The 20,653-nt window shown below is 35.2% G+C and overlaps 1 protein-coding gene across 2 annotated transcripts in view; it reads left to right on the plus strand.

Moving 5' to 3' along the window:
* ZDHHC15 (zinc finger DHHC-type palmitoyltransferase 15) overlaps positions 1 to 20,653 on the plus strand; it is a 109,345-nt gene that overhangs the window by 65,991 nt on the left and 22,701 nt on the right. Inside the window, exons 3-8 of one of the 2 annotated variants that reach the window (XM_043459545.1) lie at positions 3,824 to 3,918; positions 8,243 to 8,363; positions 12,610 to 12,679; positions 14,402 to 14,434; positions 15,136 to 15,256; positions 19,493 to 19,625. In XM_043459545.1, coding sequence (XP_043315480.1) covers positions 3,824 to 3,918; positions 8,243 to 8,363; positions 12,610 to 12,679; positions 14,402 to 14,434; positions 15,136 to 15,256; positions 19,493 to 19,625 — 573 coding nt within the window. The remainder of the gene's footprint in view (positions 1 to 3,823; positions 3,919 to 8,242; positions 8,364 to 12,609; positions 12,680 to 14,401; positions 14,435 to 15,135; positions 15,257 to 19,492; positions 19,626 to 20,653) is intronic. The other variant, XM_043459546.1, reaches the window with a different exon arrangement.

A 20,653-nucleotide genomic window follows, 5' to 3' on the forward strand; every position in this document is an offset into this window, starting at 1 on the left:
TGGATGGAATGTCCTGAAGATATCAATGAGATCCATCTCATCTAATGTACCATTTAAGACTTGTGATTCCTTATTAACTTTCTGTTTTGATAATCTGTCCTTTGATGTGAGCAGGGTGTTAAAGTCTCCTAGTATTATTGTGTTACTGTCAGTTTCTCCTTTTATGTCTGTTAGTGTTTGTCTTATGTATTAAGTTGCTCCTATATAGGGTGCATAGATATTTACAATTGTTATGTTTTCCTCTTGGATTGAACCCTTGATCATTATGTAGTGTCCTTCCTTATCTCTTATAATCTTCTTTATTTTAAGGTCTATTTTGTCTGATATGAGGATTGCTATTCCAGCTTTCTTTTGCTTCCCATTTGCATGGAATATATTTTTCCATCCTCACTTTCAGCCTATATGTGTCTTTAGGTCTGAAGTGTGTTTCTTATAAACAGCATATTTATGGGTCTTGTTTTTGTATCCATTCAGCCAATTTGTGTCTTTTGGTTGGAGCATTTAATCCATTTCCATTTAAAGTAGTTATTGATATATATGTTCCTATTGCCATTTTTTTGTATATCTTTTTTTTCCCTTTGTATTTCTGGACTATAAAAGTCGCTTTAACATTTGTTGTAAAGCTGGTTTGGTGGTTCTGAGCCCTCTTAACTTTTGCTTGTCTGAAAAGCTTTTTATTTCTCCATCAATGTTGAATGAAATCCTTGCCAGGTACAATAATCTTGGTTGTAGATTTTTTCCCTTTCAGTACTTTAAATATACCCTGCCATTCCCCTATGGCCTACAGAGTTTCTGCTGAAAGATCAGCTGTTAAACATATCGGGTTTCCCTTGTATGTCACTTGTTTCTCCCTTGCTGCTTTTAATATTCTTTCTTTGTGTTTAGTCTTTTGTCATTTGATTAGTATGTGTCTTGTCATGTTTCTCTTTGGATTTATCCTGTATGGGGCTCCTTGTGCCTCTTGGACTTGATTATTTCCTTTTCCATGTTGGGGAAATTATCAAGATTATACAAAATTATCAAAAATTTTCTCATACCCTTTCTTTTTCTCTTCTTTTTCTGGGACCCCTTTTATTCAAATGTTGGTGCGTTTGATATTGTCCCAGAGGTCTCTGAGACTATCCTCAATTATTTTCATTCTTTTTACTTTCTTCTGCTCTTCAGTAGTTATTTCCACCATTTTTTCTTCCAGCTCACTGATTCTTTCTTTTGCTTTAGGTATTCTGCTATTGATTCCTTCTAGAGTATTTTTAATTTCAGTAATTGTGTTGTTTGTCTCTGAATGTTTATTCTTTAATTCTTCTAGGTTTTTGTTAATCAATTCTTGCATTTTCTCCATTTCGTTTTCAAGATTTTTGATCATCTTTGCTATCATTATTCTGAATTGTTTTTCAGGGAGTTTGCCTATTTCCTCCTCATTTATTTGGACTTCTATGTTTCTAGTTTGTTCCTTCAGCTGTGTAGTGTTTCTCTTTTAATTTTTTTTTTAGCATATTGTGTTTGAGGTCTCCTTTTCCCAGGTTTCAAGGTTGAATTCTTTCTTTCTTTTGGTTTCTGCCCTCCTAAGTTTGGTCCAGTGGTTTGTGTAAGCTTCAATTAGGGTGAGATTTGTGCTGAGCTTTTGTTTGTTTGTTTTTCCTCTGATGGGCAAACTGAGTGAGGTGGTTATCCTGTCTGCTGATGATTGCATTTGTTTGTTTGTTTGTTTTGTTTGTTGTTTAGATGAGGCGTCCTGCACAGGGTGCTACTGGTGGTTGGGTGATGCCGGGTCTTGTATTCAGTGGTTTCCTTTGTGTGAGTTCTCACTATGTGACATTCCCTAGGGTTAGTTCATGGGGTAGCAAAGAGTCGGACATGACTGAGCAACTAAACTGAACTGAACTGAACTGAGGGTTAGTTCTCTGGTTGTCTATAGTCTAGGAGTCAGTGCTCCCACTCCAAAGACTCAGGGCTTGATATCTCTCCAAAGACCAGCCTAGGTCCAATCTACCAGGAGGAATTTCACCAGAAATGAAAGATCCTTAACTTGAGTTTCAAATGCCAGTGCACAAGAACACAATGGAAGTCTCTGACTCAGTGGAAACTGTTTCTTGAGGGATTCCCTCCTTTTCTGCTTGGTGGCTTTTCTTTGCAAAGAGGTGTCTTTCAGGGAGGTTCTGATAAATCTTAATCCATGCCATTTTTTAAGAGGAAAATAAGGAAGCTCACTCTCTCCAAGTTGTACTAAGTGGAATGCTCTCCAACTCAAAGCAAGTGAAATAGAAGTAGGATGCAAAACAATGCTATTTGTTTGAAAAAACCCATTGTTTTGGTGCCTTTATGTGCATAAAACCTGATAGGATGCAGAATAAAGTCATGATAGTATGACATCTGTTGCTTCCGGGGAGGGAATCTGGATGTCTGAAGGACAAGGATAGAAGGGAGACTTCACTGTGTACTATTTTCAACCTTTTCAATGTATTACCTTTCAAAATACAATGAAAAAAAAATTATTATAACAAAAATTACATATGTGTATTGTGTTTGTACATTGATATTTATATAGACATATGAAAATAGAGGCTCTGGAAAGATACATATCAAACCCAAAATAAGTATTTTGCTTTAGGAGGGAGAGGGAGGAGGTTGTATATGTGTGTGTGGTGGACATTTGCTTTCTATTGCTTGAATTTGAAATGAGATTTCACAATTACACAAAACAAGCCATTAAAAAGATCTTGTACCGTAGGACTGAGAGCACTGTGCCAGCTTTTTTCCATTCTATTATAAATATGTGAGAGAATCGGCCCTATTACCTTGCATTCCCTTGAGTCTTCCTCATAGATTGAAGTAATAAAACTTTATCATACAAGGGTTCACAATGAAACAGTAAAATGACATTTAGTCTCAAAATGGCTCTGGAGAATACTGAACTTTCCTGTATCAGAAGAGCTATCTAGGAGGCAAAGAGTATAAAAAGAGATGGGGAGCCACAGATGTCTCAAAAGTACATCTCACATTTCAAAAATGTGTAGTCGCTGGGGCAACTGAAAAGAAAAACTTGTGATTTAGAGTCAGAAGCCCTGTGTTTAAGACCTGGCTACTCTGTATAGTGGAGGCTTCCCAGGTGGCACTCCTGGTAAGAATCCGCCTGCCAATCCAAGAGATGTAAGAGACGCTGGTTTGATCCCTGGATCTGGAAGATCCCCTGGAGGAAGGCATGGGAACACACTCCAGTATTATCGCCTGGAGAATCCCATGGACAGAGGAGCCTGGAGGGCTACAGTCCATAGGGTCGCAAAGAGTCAGACATGACAAATGACGTAGCACACACGCACATTGTATAGTAGCTGTGTGACTTCGGATAATCAACTACCCTGATAGTTGATCAACCATCCTTATTGCTTATCTATTACTTATTACTTATCTTACAAATGTGTTGAAAAAATAAAATTAGATAACATTATGAAAGCACATTGTAAACTCTATAGCACTGTGCAAATACTATCATTATCTTTCAGTATGCATAGTGGCAGAGAGAATGACAATTGGCAACAGTAGCTCCCCCTCACATTATCATAAGGGACATTTCCCCTTTACTCCCAGGATCATGTGGCAACTTTTAAAATATGCAACTCCCAGAAAGTCTCTGATTCCAAATTTGGCATTATAAATCGTTTCTGTCACTGTATAGGGAAAAGGTAAAAATTAACCTTTCATAATAATACTAGAAAATACTTGGTAATAGGAAAACAAAATAGAGATTTTTTGTTGAGCTTTACATCTTTCTGAACTCTTAGAAATGGGTGAAAATATAACATATATGCTGATTTTTTCCCTTCAGTTATCTACCTCATATTCTACCATGCCATCTTTGTGTTCTTTACCTGGACCTACTGGAAGTCTATTTTTACACTCCCACAACAGCCAAACCAGAAGGTAAGAATACTGGTTACTTCATAAAGACTAAAGACAGAGGAAAGTAGAAATGCCAATAAGGCAAGAAGAGGGCAAAAAGAGAAGCAAATAACCTTCCATTACAAAAGAGAGATTCAAGGTAATCTTTAAAAAGGACTTGGAGTGATAAATGTAAATTAAAATTAACATAGTCTACTGAAGGAGTTTGTGAAATCACCAGCTATTGATATCTTTAAGACTAGGAAACTACTACCTGCATTGTTGAGATAATGAGCAAAACAAGGAATCACTTGGATTCTGAGGACTCATCTAGTAGAATTCTATGAAACTGTAATAATTTAGAACTCAGTGAGACAATGAAAAAAATTACAATAGTTAAATTGATCATTTTCAAATTGTGTTCCCTTGAATGAAAGTGTCTCATGCAATATTTGGGAGGGTACATGAAAAATTTCTAATCATATCAGGTACTTATAACATGTGATTACTGTAACACAGATTAGTTTCTAAAGTAGGAAATAAAACAATGAAAGAAATTTCAACAGCCTCCCAAAATTAGGAAAAGTACCGATTTTAGTTTTCCCACTTATGGAATAAAAATTGTACACATACAAAATAATATTAAACACAGAGAAAGACAAATATCATATGATATCTCATATGTGGAATCTAAGTTTTTTAAATGATGCCAAAGAACTTATTTACAAAACAGAAGCAAGCTTACAGATATCAAAAACAAACTTATGGTTGCCAAAGGGGAAACATTGTGGGGATGGATAAATCAGGAGCTTGGGATGAACATACACACATGACTACATACAAGGCAGATAACCAGCAAGGACCTACTGTATAGCACAGGGAACTGTATTCAATATTCTATGATAACCTGTATGCCTGTATAAGAAAAGAATCTAAAAAAAAGTATATATATATATGTATTACATAACTGAATCACGTTGCTGTATGCCAGAAATTAATGCAACATTGTAGATGAATTCCGTTCCAATAGATTTTTATAAAACACAAAGTAAGGTAGCAATGCAAGAATTGAGAAACATGAGATATTACATGTATAGAAAGTAGAAAATGGCAAAAGTTCTTTCTTATGAGTAATGATTTGAAATATTTAATTAAAAGGCAGATATTTTCATAATAGATAAACATTATTATCTATCTTTATGCTGTCTATAAGTGGCTCACTTTAGAACCAAAGACGTAAATAGATTGAAAGTGAAAGGAAGAAAAAAGGAGAAAGATTTGACTGAGTGATGTCAGAAAGATGGCAGAGTAGAAGATACCAGCCTCTATCCACCCCCCACAAAAAACAACTGACAACTATACACAAGTGAAAATATCCCTTGGAGGGCTCAAGTGTCTAATTTAAGAACCTGAAGCAACACAGTGGAACAAAAATGGAGAATAACCACACAGAAAAGATTGCTGGGGAAATCAGCATGGATGATGATAATCAGCATGGATTGAGCTAATCACTGCAAATGTCTAACATTTAAGGCCACATGTTCATCATTTTTAATTGGTAAAAAGAAGAAGTGAATATTTTGGCACATGTTTAGCTCAGGTAGATAATGCCAAAGTTTCCCAAAGTGGTTGCATAAATCTGCACTCCCATATAAAAAAGGTGAATCATTTGGGCCTATTTGATAGCCATAATATTAATTTCTCTAAAACCAAATACATCCTGATTTATCACCAATTGTCCTACTTAAAACACATTTTCTGGCTCATTGCATTCTAATAATTAAAAACACTTGGTTAGTGCCAGAAATAGGACATCCAGGCATGACATCTTACTCCAAACCAAAGCCCACTTGTATAACCACAAGGTTTCATCACATACAAGCTGTAACAATATTATCTCTGCTTTTCAAGCTGGAACAGTATAAGACAACAAAGTCACAGTCCCAAGAACATCCCTGAACTTAAAGAGCTTCCCCAAGGTGCTACTTTTAATTATCCACATTAGCAAGAATTGTTTAAAACTTTATACTTTTAAATCAACTATACTTCAATAAAAAGATAAAAATAAATTAAAAATAAAACTTTACACTTTCCAATTATATTTTTAAGAAAATATATATTTATAAGAAATATAAATTTCTTATATATTTATAAGAAAACAATTGCCACTTGTTTTTATATTAAATTTGCATTATTTAGTTAACATTTTATAATATTGATCTATAGACTTCTGGCTGCAAAATTTCTTAGTGTGTGTGTCTGTACAGTTCATCACAGAATCCTTGGCTACCTGGGCCTCCACCTATTAAATGCCTATAGTGCACTATATTTATTGTGATAGCCAAAAATTCCCCTACACATTTCCATATACTTGTAGGCAGTCAGTCTACTTTAGAATAACATGATACCATAAGGATGCACCACAGGTATGGTTCTTAAAGTGGTGTTTGACTTTATACGTTTCTAGTTTTTAAAGTTAGATACATTAAATTATCTTAAATATTTTATTAATTTATTTGTTTTACTATTTCATTGATGTATAAATACATACTCGTTTCCAAGAACTAAGCTGTAAAGTGTATGATTTCATAAATTTTACCTATATTTACACCCATATAATCACTATCCATGTTAAGATTTTGAATATTTCTAACACCTCAGAAATCTCCTTCATACCCTTTCCAAATCAATTTCCTCTCAGAGGTAACCACCATGGATTAATTTTGCCTATTCTTGAACCTCACACAAAAAAAGAATCATAGTATATACTGTTGTGTGTAAGCCTTTCACTCAGTGTAATGTTTTCCAGATTCATTCATACTGATGCATGTTTCAGTTGTTCATTCCCTTTTACTGCTATTAGTTAATCTCTTTTATCACAATTGATTTATCAATTCACCAATTAAGGGACACTTGTTACCATTTTTTCTGTTACGAATAAAGTTGCTATGAATGATCTTATACCTGTCTTTTGGAATACACACAAACATGTAAACACACACACACTCATTTCTCTTAGGTATATAACTGGGAATGGAATTGCTGAGTTATAGAGCTGGCATATATTTAGCCTACAAAGATAATGTTAAACAGTTTTCCAAAGTGGTTGCATAACTCTACAGTCCCACCAAGATTTTCTGTTCCTCAAAATGCACCATAAAGGAAGTAAAGGGGAAAGCCACAGACTTTTAGAAAATATTCAACAAAGGACTAGTATCCAAAATATATAAATTACTCAAATCATTACAATACAAATCAATAATTAAAAAAGACATGTAACCCAATTACTTTTAATGGACAAAAGGTTTGAATAGGCATTTCACAGGTAGATACCCAAATGGGCAATAAATTCAAAACGGCGCTGAATATTATTAGTAGTCAAAAGAGTGCAGAATAAGATCACAGTAACATAACTACTACATGCTATCTAGAATAGTTAAAAGTTTAGATATCGGCAATATCAAATATTTGAATAATTTAAGAAATTTTACTTGTAAAAGAGACATTTAGTTACTTGTTATTTATTACCTAGCACTCTTACACCATTCATGTGAAGTATTATTTCATCTATTTTACAGATGAAGAAACTTAGGTTGAGAGTGTCTGATTTTCCAAAGTGATTTTTGAACTATTAAATGGCAGAGATGAAGTTGAAACCCAGAAAATCTGATCACAGGTCTTTTTCTTTTTCACCTCTGCTATCGTTTGGCCCAAACAGAAGAAAACTTACAGGTCTGTATTACTTTGGAAAATCATTGCCCCCAGCTTTTTTGGCAAGATTAGCAAAGTGTGGCACAAACGTGGCAACAAGCTCCATACCAGACTAAAAACTTCTGGAATAGTGAAAATATCCGATTATCTATTCATTTGCAAAATTAGAATACACAAAGTTGCAAGTAGTCTCATCCAACTTCTCCAAGAGGACATCTATGAAGAATACTCACAACTTAATAAAAAGCATAGCTTATCATCAACAGGATCCTGGCAGCAAGGTATCACTTATTAACATGCAACATCATATTATGGTATAGTGGAGTGGAAATGGCATAAGTCTTGGTGAATTGGTTTGGGTCTTAGTTTTGCTGCTTTTACTAGTTGAGTTGAGTATAACCATAGACAAGGTACTTAGATTTTATTTTCTTAGGTTATAAAACAATATTACCTATCACATAGAGTTATGAATATTGAGATAAAAGCCAGATAAGATAAATGAGATAATTACCCAGAGAAAGTTATAAGCCAAATTGGCACCTGAATATCAAAGGGTAGGTAACAATTATTTTCATCTAAATAGATGTTGTTGTTGTCTTTAATCTTTTCTGTGAACCTTGGAAAGTAAAGTCTTGCCTCTCACTTTTCCTTGCAGTTCCACTTGTCCTATACAGACAAGGAGCGCTATGAAAATGAAGAGAGACCTGAGGTCCAGAAGCAGATGCTTGTTGATATGGCCAAGAAGCTACCAGTTTACACAAGAACTGGGAGTGGAGGTCAGTTCATCCAAAGTGATTTAGGGAGGCAGATCTACAAGGATCTCAGAAAGACTGAGTCATAAATATCCTCAGTCTAGCCCACTTTTCCCTCCTTTCTTCTGAGAAACACCATGGAGTTTTTTCTCAACATAGTATAAAAAATGTCAAACATTTATGGAATAATTACCTTATAAACATCTGTATACCCACCACTTGAGTCCACCACTAACATTTAACTATATTGCTTTATCATGAATCTGTCTACAAATCCATTCCTCTATCCATCATCCATCAGGCCGTCTTTTAATTTTTTTTATTGAAGTATAGTTGACTTACAATTTTGTGTTAGTTTCTGATGTATAGCAAAGTGATTCAGTTAAACATACATAAATGTATATATATTCTTTTTTATATTCTTTTCCATTACAGTTTATTACAGGATACTAAATACAGTTCCCTGTGCTACACAGTAGGTCCTTATTGTTTATTTTATATATAGTAGTTTGTATCTGCTAATCCCAAACCCCTAATTTATCTATCCCCCACAACCTTTCCCTTTGGTAATCATAAATTTGTTTCCTATGACTGTGAGTCTGTTTCTGTTTTGTAAATAAATTCATTTGTATTGTATTGCAGATTCTACACGTGTGATATCATATGATATTTGTCTTTGTCTGACTTCATTTAGTATGATCATCTCTAGGTCCATCCATGTTGCTGCAAATGGCATTATTTCATTCCTTTTTATGTCTGAGTAGTATTCCATTGTGTGCCACAAGTTCTTTGTTCATTCGTCTATTGATGGACATTTAGGTTGCTTCCATGTCTTGGCTATTGTAAATAGTACTGCAATGAACATTGGGGTATATGTATCTTTTTGAGGTACGATTTTCTCCAGATATGTGCCCAGGAGTGGGATTGCTGGGTCATATGGTAGTTCTATTTTTAGTTTCTTAAGAAACCTCCATACTGCTCTCCATAGTGGCCATGCCAATTTACATTCTCACCAACAGAGTAGGAGGGCTCCCTTTTCTCCATACGCATCCTCTCCAGCATTTGTTATTTGTAGACTTTCAAATGATGGCAAGCCATCTTATTTTTTTAATATTTACTTATGGCTATTCTGGGTCTTCATTCCTGCATGCAGGCTTTCTCTAGTTGCAGCGAGTGGGAGCCCCTCTTTCTTGCAATGCATGGGCTTCTTATTGCAGTGCCTTCTCTTGTTGAGGAGTGCAAGCTTCAGTAGTAGTGGCGCATGGGCTTAGTTGCTCTTCATCATGTGGGATCTTCCTGGACCAAACCCATGTCCCCTGCATTGGCAGGTGTATTCTTAACCACTGGACCACCACAGAAGTCCCATCTTATTTTTTGATGCATTCCAAAGTACCCAAGATCCACCTAAATATTTTATTATTCTTTTTTGGATGAAATTTACATACAACAAACATGCACAGATCTTAAGTGTACCATTTAGTGTTTTGACAAATGTATACACCTGTGTAACCAAAACCTCTGTAAACATTACCACACCACAGAAAGTTCTCTCATGCTCCTTCCCAATCAGTCCCACCACCACCACCAAAGACAACCACTATTCTAAGAGTTTTCTACCATTGATTAGTTCTACCTACTCTAGAATTTTGTATAAATGAAATTATACAGTATGTACTGTTGTATCTGGCTTCTTTTATTCAGCATAATGTTCTTGAGATTCATTCACATTCTTGTGTATTTCATTCCTTTTATTGCTGAGTAGTATTTCATTGTATGAATATCATAATTTGTTTATCCATTTACCAGTTGATGCTTTTTTGGATTGTTTCCAGTACTCAGCTATTATGAGTAAATCTGCTATGAAAATTCTTGTACAAGTGTTTGTGCAGAGATATGTCTTCATTTTTCCTTGGTGATATTCACTATGGAGTCTTATTGTTAGTTTTCTTCTGCATGAGTGGAACAATACTAGCTGAATAATTCACCTTTTAAAATTTGAAAACTAAGGCTTTTTGCTCTATGTCTGTATTGCTATTTCTGCTTTACAAATAAGATCATCTATACTATTTTTCAAGATTCCAAATATGTAAAATAGCTAGTGAGAACATTAAAAAGTCTTACTTATTTCTCCCTATGTGACATTCAGCAATTGACCTTTCTGAGTTCCCATTTTCTTCCCCTATTAAATGAGGTTAATACTGCCTGTATCCAAAAGTTACTTTGATGATTAAATGACAAGAATAAATAAATAAATAAAGGTCCTAAAAAGGGAAAAGAAAACCAAGGGTTTTTTTTGGCAAGTAATTCTAATGTTTTAGAATTAATAAGGAAGATCATGTTTCAGGGTTTAAGAAGTATACTGTTAGACATTTATGTTCATCTATTTATCATTTACTTGTTCAACAAATATTTATTAAGATCCCATATGACAATTGGGGATGTTTCAATATAATCTAGATATTAGATGATATTAAAGATTTATTGTTTATTTTGTTAGAGGATTAGTGCATGCTGGTTTTTAAAAAGTCTTCATGCATACTGAAATATGGTAAAAAGGAAACAGTCAGGAAATTATCTATATAATTCCAAACAGTAGTAAGCAGAATGGTGTAGTAGAGAATAGATTACAAACTAGAGTTATATGGGATGAATTGGACCCAGAGATGTCTTCTTTCTGATCTCATATGTCTTTTAAAACTTTGTATTTTTTACTAATTTTTAACAATTTGAATATTTCTTCATGAAAATCCACATTTCTGACTTCTTTTGAAAACTCAGACACTGGCAACATTCGATCTGTATTTCCCAATGGCAAAAATTAGCTAGAGCCAAGTGGTAGTGCCTCTTTAAACAAGGCATGAATTCTCAGGTTCTTCACTAATCACTGTTCCCTCAACTGTTGAAGCATTTGTTCACATCCCTGATACACAGTAATAGAGAGGGCTTCTCTTAGGCAATGTCATATGATCTGGGACTCAAATAAGAAAAAATTACTTGCAGAAATTCCCTGGTGGTCCAGTGGTTAGGACTCAGTGCTTTTACTTGCTGGGGCCAGGCTGAGTCCCTGGTTTGGGAACTAAGAGCCTGCAAGCCACACAGTGTGGCCAAAAAACAGGGGGACTTGCCATGCTAAGAGTGTTGGAAATCCACTGAAGGTTTTTAGTGGTGAGTGATAAGATCTGATTTAGATTTTGACAAATCATTTGGCTATTCTGTAAAGAATGTATTGTGAAGGGGCAAGAATGAAAGCAAAGTGAATAATTAGGAATTATTTCAGTCTTCTAAATTAAAAGTGATAGTGGCTTAAACTGGGTAGTGGCATTTGACCATATTTTTTAAAACATGCTGAAGGACCTAAACATGCATGTCCCTTGTAGAATGAACACAGAAACTCTGCTGAATTAATAGTCCATTATGTTGAATCAGTTATGTGTGCTTAAGGTACACTTTAGATGGAATTTTTATATTAGCTCAAATTATTCCTAATTTTGTTAAACTTAATAGTCATATTAAACAGGCATACTCTATCAATGAACACAGAGAAAGTTAGAAGGAAAGGAAAATGTCTTTTATCTAAGGAAATAAAGAAAAGAAGGAAGAAGGTAGAGAGGGAAGGAGAAATATTATTTATATCATATTTACAAAGTGAAGAGAATCCTAAACTAAAGGGTCATAAAAACTCTACAAGTCATAGCCCTGCCATTGCTACTTGCTTACTATGTGACTTTGTGTAAGTCACTTGATATGGCTCAGGTCTTTATTTTCTTTATCTGCAGAATGGTCAATTGAACTAACTGTTCTAGAATGTCTCTTCTATTATTCAAATTCTTATTCTAAGAACCACCCTCTTTACTATACCTTAGGAGTTTTATCCTCCTCATACAGTGCAACCTCTGGAGACAGGAGATAAATGATGAATTCTGTTTTCAGATAGGAAACTTGGAGTAAACAGAGGGTAAATGATTTCCCCAAAATAACTCAAGTAATTGACAGTATAGTTTGTTTTATAATACAGGATTTTATGATCAGATATCCAGATATGAAAACTTTTCCCCTTACACTCATCCTCCAAAAGGTGCTTTTACGATTTATCCAACAGGGAAAAAATACATACCACAATTCTCTTATGTGATCTTTTGCTTGTTTGCTTGAAGTGAGGTGAGTTTGGGTACCTGTAATCAGTGTATAACAAGTCATCTAGATAGGTTAGTAAGATATTTGGTGTCTTATTGATCCCTAACCAATGCTAACTACCTTATTTTTCCTATAGCTGTAAGATTCTGTGACCGGTGCCATTTGATCAAGCCAGATCGCTGCCACCACTGTTCTGTCTGTGCCATGTAAGTGACAGCCATAATTCCCCTGGGCTGAGCTTGGCCATTGATGGTTGCCTTGACAACCAAGTGACTTATTCGAATGTGTTGATCCTAAAGAGCATTTCCTTTCAATCATGATGAGTACATGCCAAATACCCTAATAGAGATGATGATGATTCAAACTATTCTAAAGATAAGAAAGAGAACTCAAACCACATTTTTAAAAATAAACATTTTATTTGAGAACAGTTTTAGATTTATAGAATTATTGTAAACATAGTTTTCATATATCCTGCACCATTTTCCCTATTATTATCTTGTGTTAATATGGTACATTTGTGAAAATTAATGAACCAACATTAGTTTTTTTAAATTTTTAACCAAAGTCCATACACTATTTAGATTTACTCAGTTTTTCTCTAACATCCTTCTTCTGTTCTAGGATACCATTTAATTGTCATGTCTTCATAGGCTCCTCTTAGCTGTGACAGTTTCTCAGACTTTACTTATTTTTGATAACCTTGACAGTTTTTAGAATTGTCAGATATTTTGTAGAATACTCTAAGGATTTGTCTGATATTTTTCTCATGATTAGATTTGAGTAATGTCTTTTGGGAAAGGAAGACGAGAGGTTAAGAGTCATTTTCATTGAATCATATCAAGGGTAAATACTATAGACATAACTTATCACTGCAGTGCTAATCATCTGACTGAAGAATGTTTGTCAGATTTCTCCACTGTAAAGCTACTCTTCCTCCACCCTGTCTTCCATACTGTACTCTGTAGAAGGAAGTTTTGGTGTGCAGCCAACACTAAAGGAATGTTATCGTCCCCCCACTCCCCGCCCTGAAGGCCCAATATCTACAAAAATTATTTGGAATTTCTCTACATGGGAGATTTGTCTCTTCTCCCTCATTTATTTATTCAATCATTTACTTATATGTGAAAGTTCCTGAGTCGTGTTCAACTCTTTGTGACCCCATGGACTGTACAATTCATGGAATTCTCCAGGCCAGAATACTGGAGTGGGTAGCCTTTCCCTTCTCCAGGGGATCTTCCCAACCCAGGGATCGAACCCAGGTCTCCCGCATTGCAGGCAGATTCTTTACCAGTTGAGCTACAAGGGAAGCCAAGAATATTGGAGTGGGTAGCCTATCCTTTCTCCAGCAGATCTTCCCAACCCAGAAATCGAATCGGGGTCTCCTGCATTGCAGGTGTATTCTTTACCATCCGAGCCATCAGGGAAGCCCATGTGGACATGGATAATAATTTTATCTTTGGGGTTATAAGTCAATGCTACTTAATTTTATTACTCAAATTCCTCCAGCTTTGTAAAATCCCAGTTTTATGCTAATAAATATAATCTTCATGTCCTTCTTAAGTGCTTGTTTCATCCATGTTTCTCTTAACCTTGATTCAAGCATAGGCTGTGGTCATGTTTTATTTTTTACTTTTATTCAACTAAGTAAGTAAAGTGAGGGGAGATATTTTGGACCTATTCTTTGTGTCAATATCCTAGAGTTCCCAATGGCTTTTAAAGGTTGAATTGTAGGCATGTAACTTGCTGCCAACAAGATCCTAAATTTTAGTGATTGGCTTATCCTAGGAACAACTGAGGACACAATAGTTTTGGAGAAGCTATAGTGTAAATCTAGGAATGAGTGTACTGGTACCATGTAAAAATACTGCTGGATAACTTGAATTCAATTCTGAAATTTATCACACTGTATTTTGTTCCTTTTGTAGGTGTGTTTTAAAAATGGACCATCATTGCCCATGGTATATCCTTTTGATTCATTTCTCTCATCTAATAGGGTCAAAGTTGCTCAATATGCCTACTTTCCTAAGCATAGTTGTAAAATGCCTGTTTCTGCTACCATAATTCATTGGGCTTTGTATTTATGTAGGTAACAGGGAAGGCATAACATTTTAAAGCAAGAATAAATATAACACCAATGGTGTGACAATGAATTCCTGGTGTCACAGAACTAATGGTCTCTTGTCCATTAGCTATAATAATGAAAGCACAAATAGTTCTCTTTGACATTACACAGTTCAGTTCTGTTTTTAGCATTTTGATGTTTGAAGTACTCTAGATTGTTAATGTAAGCAATTCTTTTCTAAATTTTGTATGTCTGACCCAAAGAACCAGTATGAAACCATGATAAAGAGAATATACCATACTATAATAAGTATAGTTGCTGAGATTCTAATAGGTTTTCAGAATCCAAAATCAAGGTTTGCTTGGATGTGTCAGAAACCTATTATATAGGCCAGGTGTTTCTGTGTCTATAAATAAAAGGAAAAACAAGTGAGACATGAACTTATTTTTCCAATCTGTTCCTATTAAGGGACTTCAATTCCTGTTTTTGTACAGCAGAAAATGAAGCAGCAGGGGTAACATATTTCACTGTCTCTCAGTGTGTTCTAAATCAGTGGATCCTGATTTCAAATGTTTTTCTTTTTTTCCCTTTTTTTAGGGTTAATAACTGCATTGGATTTTCCAACTATAAATTCTTCCTTCAGTTCTTAGCTTATTCTGTGCTCTATTGCCTGTACATTGCTACAACGGTCTTCAGCTATTTCATCAAATACTGGAGAGTAAGTTAAATAATCCACAAGGGTCCCCCTTTCTGGTCCCCCCCCCAGAATAAATACACACCTGCTCCAATCTGTCACCTTGTTCAAATTACTTTTTTTTTACATTTTTAGTAGTTAATACTGAATTAATCAGAAAGGAAGAAACAGTAAACGAGTCTCCCATGTTAAATATTCTGAGATTTAGGAGGCTATTATTTAGATGTCAATTAAACAGTTTACTATTACATATGAGAACCTTGTTGGGCCTCCAGGAACCTAATCTCTTTACTCTTACTGAGTCTTTACAATGTATTTATCTAATCAAGTTTTAAAAATCCACTTCTTACCAATTTTAGGTTTGAAAAATGTTGAAACTAATTCTAAATCCCTAGTTTCCTGAGACAAAGGCTGACGAAGTACTCCCTCATTGCCAGAAAATACTTTCTAATTCCCTGTTCAAAGAAGATTTAATTCCTGTTGGATTCCTACTCCTATTGGAAAGATTCATTAACTCATCTTCACAAAAGACCAAATGAAAAGGAAGAAACACATGAGACATGAACTTGTTTTTCCAGTCTCTCCTTATTAAGGAACTTATTTGAACGTTGACAAACTCTGGGTTGGCTTTTAGGATAACTGAGTCCTCATACTGCCTCTGCTACCTGCTTCACTGGCTCTTTGCCAAGATCAAATGAAACAGATGTTGAAAGTACTTTACCTTTCAAAACATGATTCCAATAATTATAATGAAATATTTTTTTAAAAAATCCTTTCACATTTCTTCTGCTTGAAGATATCAGTTATATTATACCTATTCCCAAAAGAATTGAAGGCAGATTTTCAGTTTGTATATGTTTACAGGATCTGGCAGCAGTATAGTAAAATATATATATATATTTAAATTTCATGCCAAAGAACTCCAGAATATGTCTTTCCCACAACTACAATTATTAAGACATAACCTTACATGATGAGGGCTTTCCAAAGTGAACTGGTATAGCAAAAAACAGTTGTGGGCAGAGCTACTAGTTATTACTTTAGGAATTGAACAAGAGCCTGTATAACAGGAATATCTCACCTCAAGGGGAGAGGTAAAGCAAGTGACTAGAATCTAGGTTATAAAAAAACTGGAGAAAAAGGGAGAAAGACAAGGCAGTAAGAACCTAAATAGCTGAGAATATATAAATTATTAATTAGTACTTTCTTCTGTACTAGTGTAGAAAATTACAGAGGTATGGACTTTCCATTCTCACCTCAACTTGCTTAATCAACTCCCATATCTAATAACTTTAAGAATCAGTCATTATATAATGCATATCAAAATCTTCAACTCAGGGATATAAAAGTATAAGCAGAAGTGAAGTTTTCTCACAAATTTTCCCCAAATACAAAATGCTTCATCATCCTTATGTCTCTTTGGCTGCTTTCCACATCACAGGATCTCTTATCTATTGCCCAGGTTTCCATTGCCTGTTTGGCATTCTCTTCACATACTGAACTACCACCTTGACCATAAAGAAAATCTCTTGCATTCAATTCAGCAGGGAAAGTATCAGCCTTGGTCTTCACTACAGACTTTACTTGGTCCTTGATACAGTAAGCTACTGTTAAAGAACTAGTTGTATTTCATACATTTGCCTTGGGTCCTCCTACCAAGCAAGTAATCAAATACCATAATGCTAGCCCAGTGCAGTATGCTTCTTTTACTCTTAAAAGATAATATCTGGATATGAATTAATCTCCAGAAATGTGCCAGTATTCACAAGCCCTATCAGAGGTAAACATAGCCTTCTCCTTTTCCTATTCCTTCATTTTTTCTCTCTGCAATAGACTAGCTCATACCTGACAGATGAGAGGCAAGAGGAAACATGCCCTGGCTTGCCCTCATCATGAAAAGGGCATTGACAGTTCAGAGAAATGCTTCTTTGCAGCCTCTCTAGCCAGAGAGCACTTTGGTGTGGTTTAAAGATGGCTTTCTCAGTTTAAATTGAGTCTTCTCCTAAAATGAAAAGTAAACGGTGCCATGTATTTTAAAAGCCATGTATCAAGGAGATTAGCTGTGTTCCTAAGAACAGCAACCTCCATTTGTATGGTACTTTACCATTTTCAAAGCACTTTCATATCTATTATCTCATCTTATCCTCACCACAACCTTGTGAACTAGGTAGAGAAGGAAGTATTAGTCTCATTTAAATATTATAAACTGAGGGTCATAGTAGCTAAGTGACTTGTTCAGGATCACCCAGCTTCTAAGTTTCAAAGAGAGAACTTGAACTGACACACAGCCCAGTAATCTTCAACACTGTGCCATGTCTTATTGCCCATTGTGGTCCTGCTATAAAGTTCTACCTCCTTTGGAATACATAATTCAGAAGACCATCAGATTGTGGTTCTCCTCTCAATGTTAACTTAAAAGGTAGCTACTTTGATAGCAAATTGATATTTGCTTTATGAAAAAGTAATAATACACACCTCTCACAAGGGGCCAAGAATCTCCCCATAGAGACTAAGAATTCTTTTAGAACTGAGATGATAGTATTATTCTACCTGTATTCCCCTGAACTGCTTCTGGTGGTTATTGCTTTGAGTAATTTAGCTTGGTTATCTCCTGAGAAGGTAATTTTGAACATAGGGTCACTTTCTTCTAACAAAAAAGCTAAATATCTAAGGAGTTTATCAAAGGACAACACAGTAGATATGCTTTGGCAGACAGAAGAGATTTCTGTAGGAGCAATTCAGGGAGGAAAGACTTTCAGCTCGGCTACTCAGAGTGTAAACTGACTTTATATCAGTCCCTGCTACCCAGCCATTTGCTACTGTCCATTTAAACATGAAAGATAAGTAAAATAAATGTGAGCTTTAAAACATAAAAAGTAGACATTTTGAAAACAAAAGTCCAGCCAGTCAAAAACCACCACAAATTCTTTCCTATAAATTCGAAATGAATGAAAGAAAAATCGATTAAATTCAATTTGAATGGTTAAGCCAAGATTTTGTAGAGGGATCATTTCAAAAGGGAGCTTCACATATAAGTTCCTGAAGGTCAAAGTTCTTGGTGTTGCAATATCCTGGACCACTCTTCCCCCAGGCAAATTTCACCTAGACCACCCCTCAGCTGAAAGCATCTGACTAGTTTACTTCCTTTTATCTTCATCCTTCAAACACATACTCTCTAGAAGACTCCTAATATTTCCTTAAACCAAAATAAATATATATATCTCTTCAAAGAGAAGAAAAAAACTGTACTATCTGAATTTGCCAACTGCTTCTAAGTCTTAATTTTCTCTTTCCAAACTGTAGTAGAACTAGATCCTAATATCAAGGTCCACTTTAACCACCTTTATTACTTAAGAGCATTTGGAAATATTTCAAAGCAATCCATCATACCAAAACAATGATCAGCACAGGAAAGGGGGAAATAAAGAAAAGTCATTCTCCCAACTGCTTACTCCAAAATTGAAAATGTTTTCTAAGGTTCTCTTCAGAAGACAAAATGTTACATTCTTTGCATGCTATAGAACTTTAGAACATTCATTCTAATAGGGCTACACTAAAAAAAAAAAAACTGTTGCCATATGGAAAATAAGATGTCTCAACTAACTATGAAAATCTTTAGCTACCTACTTCTACAATTGCCTGTCAAATCTTGCTTGATTTTACTATCTAAACAGCTGTTTCATAGGATGTAACATACCAGCACATTCAGCTATTTAAAAAACACATAAAATTTGCAGTAGTTGTAAGATCAGGTCATGACTTACAGGTAAAACATTTAAAAATACTACCTATGTATTTTAACTTCATACATATATCACTGTGACATTGTCAACATACATACATCCAAAGAAACATGACATATAAAGTATTCCAGAGTAAGCCACCTTGAGGCAAGAGGATGAACCATATGATATGACCTCAAGATCACCTCTAGCTAATCACTCATAATTTACAAACTAAATGGAGTACAAGCTTTAAGAAATTGCATACTAATTATGTCCTGAGCATACTCTTTTAACATTACTCTTTTCTAACTGACACATTATATACTCTATTTTACACTGAACTGTGCTTAAGCAAAGATCCATTTAGGCTGTGTAGGACAAAAGCATATCCATAATGTGGAATGGTCAACCACAGAAAGAACTGTTTTGTAAAAATTATACAAAATATGTAAAAAGTACTAACCAATACAGAAAAACTACCCAAACCTTACAACTTTAATCCTTTGTTTCTGTTTGTTTATTATTTCTTTTCTAGGGGGAATTGCCTGGTGTTCGCTCTAAGTTCCATGTCCTTTTTCTCCTCTTTGTGGCCTGCATGTTTTTTGTCAGCCTTGTGATTCTCTTTGGTTACCATTGTTGGCTTGTCAGCAGAAACAAAACTACCTTAGGTAAGATTGGATATTAAGACTAGGGAAAAAAACATATGAATATATATCCCTGTGACTAGTGGATTGTTCCCAAGGAAGAGAAAAACTTCGAATGAAGCATTTCAGCTGCAATGACATTTCTTTGCCACCAAACAGGGACAGATGTAAACACGTTTTACCAAACTGGAAAGCCATAGTAAATGAAACTTACAGACTAAAAAGAACATTAGTGAATAAAACCTCACATAAAAAGCGACCATTGCTTTTTATAGTTCATACTGGGTAATAGCTGGAGAAGGAAATGGCAACCTACTCCAGTATTCTTGCGCTGAGAATCCTATGAACAGAGGAACCTGGTGGGCTACAGTCCATGGGGTCACAAAGGGTCAGACATGACTGAGCGACTAACACACACACACTGGCTAATAAAGTGTAGTCACTCAGTCCTGTTGGACTCTTTGCAACCCCATGGACTGTAGCCTACCAGGCTCCTCTGTCCATGGGATTTTCCAGGCAAGAGTACTGGAGTAAGTTGCCATTTCCTTCTCCAGGTAGCTCCCTAGATTTGCAGCTTAAAAATTTCTGAAAGGTGTTCACATAAGGGAGTGCAGGAAAGAATCAGCACAGAAAGGAACATCAGAAGGCAGAGGTCAAGGTCAACAAAGGTAGAAAAATCTCATTGAGCACTTCTAAAAACGTTCTCCTGAGAGAGAATCCAAACCAACAAATCATTGAATATCTACAGTTATCAAGGAGCTGTGTAGGGACTGTGGGAATGAGATAAACACATTGAACAAGTGAGTCTATAGAAAATGAGCACAAGAAATGTAAAATTTTCCATTACTCTATACTCTGGGCTGTTATTTGTAGAACTATATTTCTGATGGATCCGATACAACAGTTGTTTTCATGGTGAAACAAATATTTATACCATATACAAATCAATGCATGAGGGTTAAGGAGAAAGTGTCTAAATGTTGAATGTTTAGCTAAGGTAAATTTGAGGAAAGTATAGTGTGAAAGCCACTATGTTTTTGGAATTTATTTGC

Source organism: Cervus canadensis, chromosome X, assembly GCF_019320065.1.
Source record: "Cervus canadensis isolate Bull #8, Minnesota chromosome X, ASM1932006v1, whole genome shotgun sequence".
In the NCBI taxonomy this organism is placed as follows: Eukaryota; Metazoa; Chordata; class Mammalia; order Artiodactyla; family Cervidae; genus Cervus; species Cervus canadensis.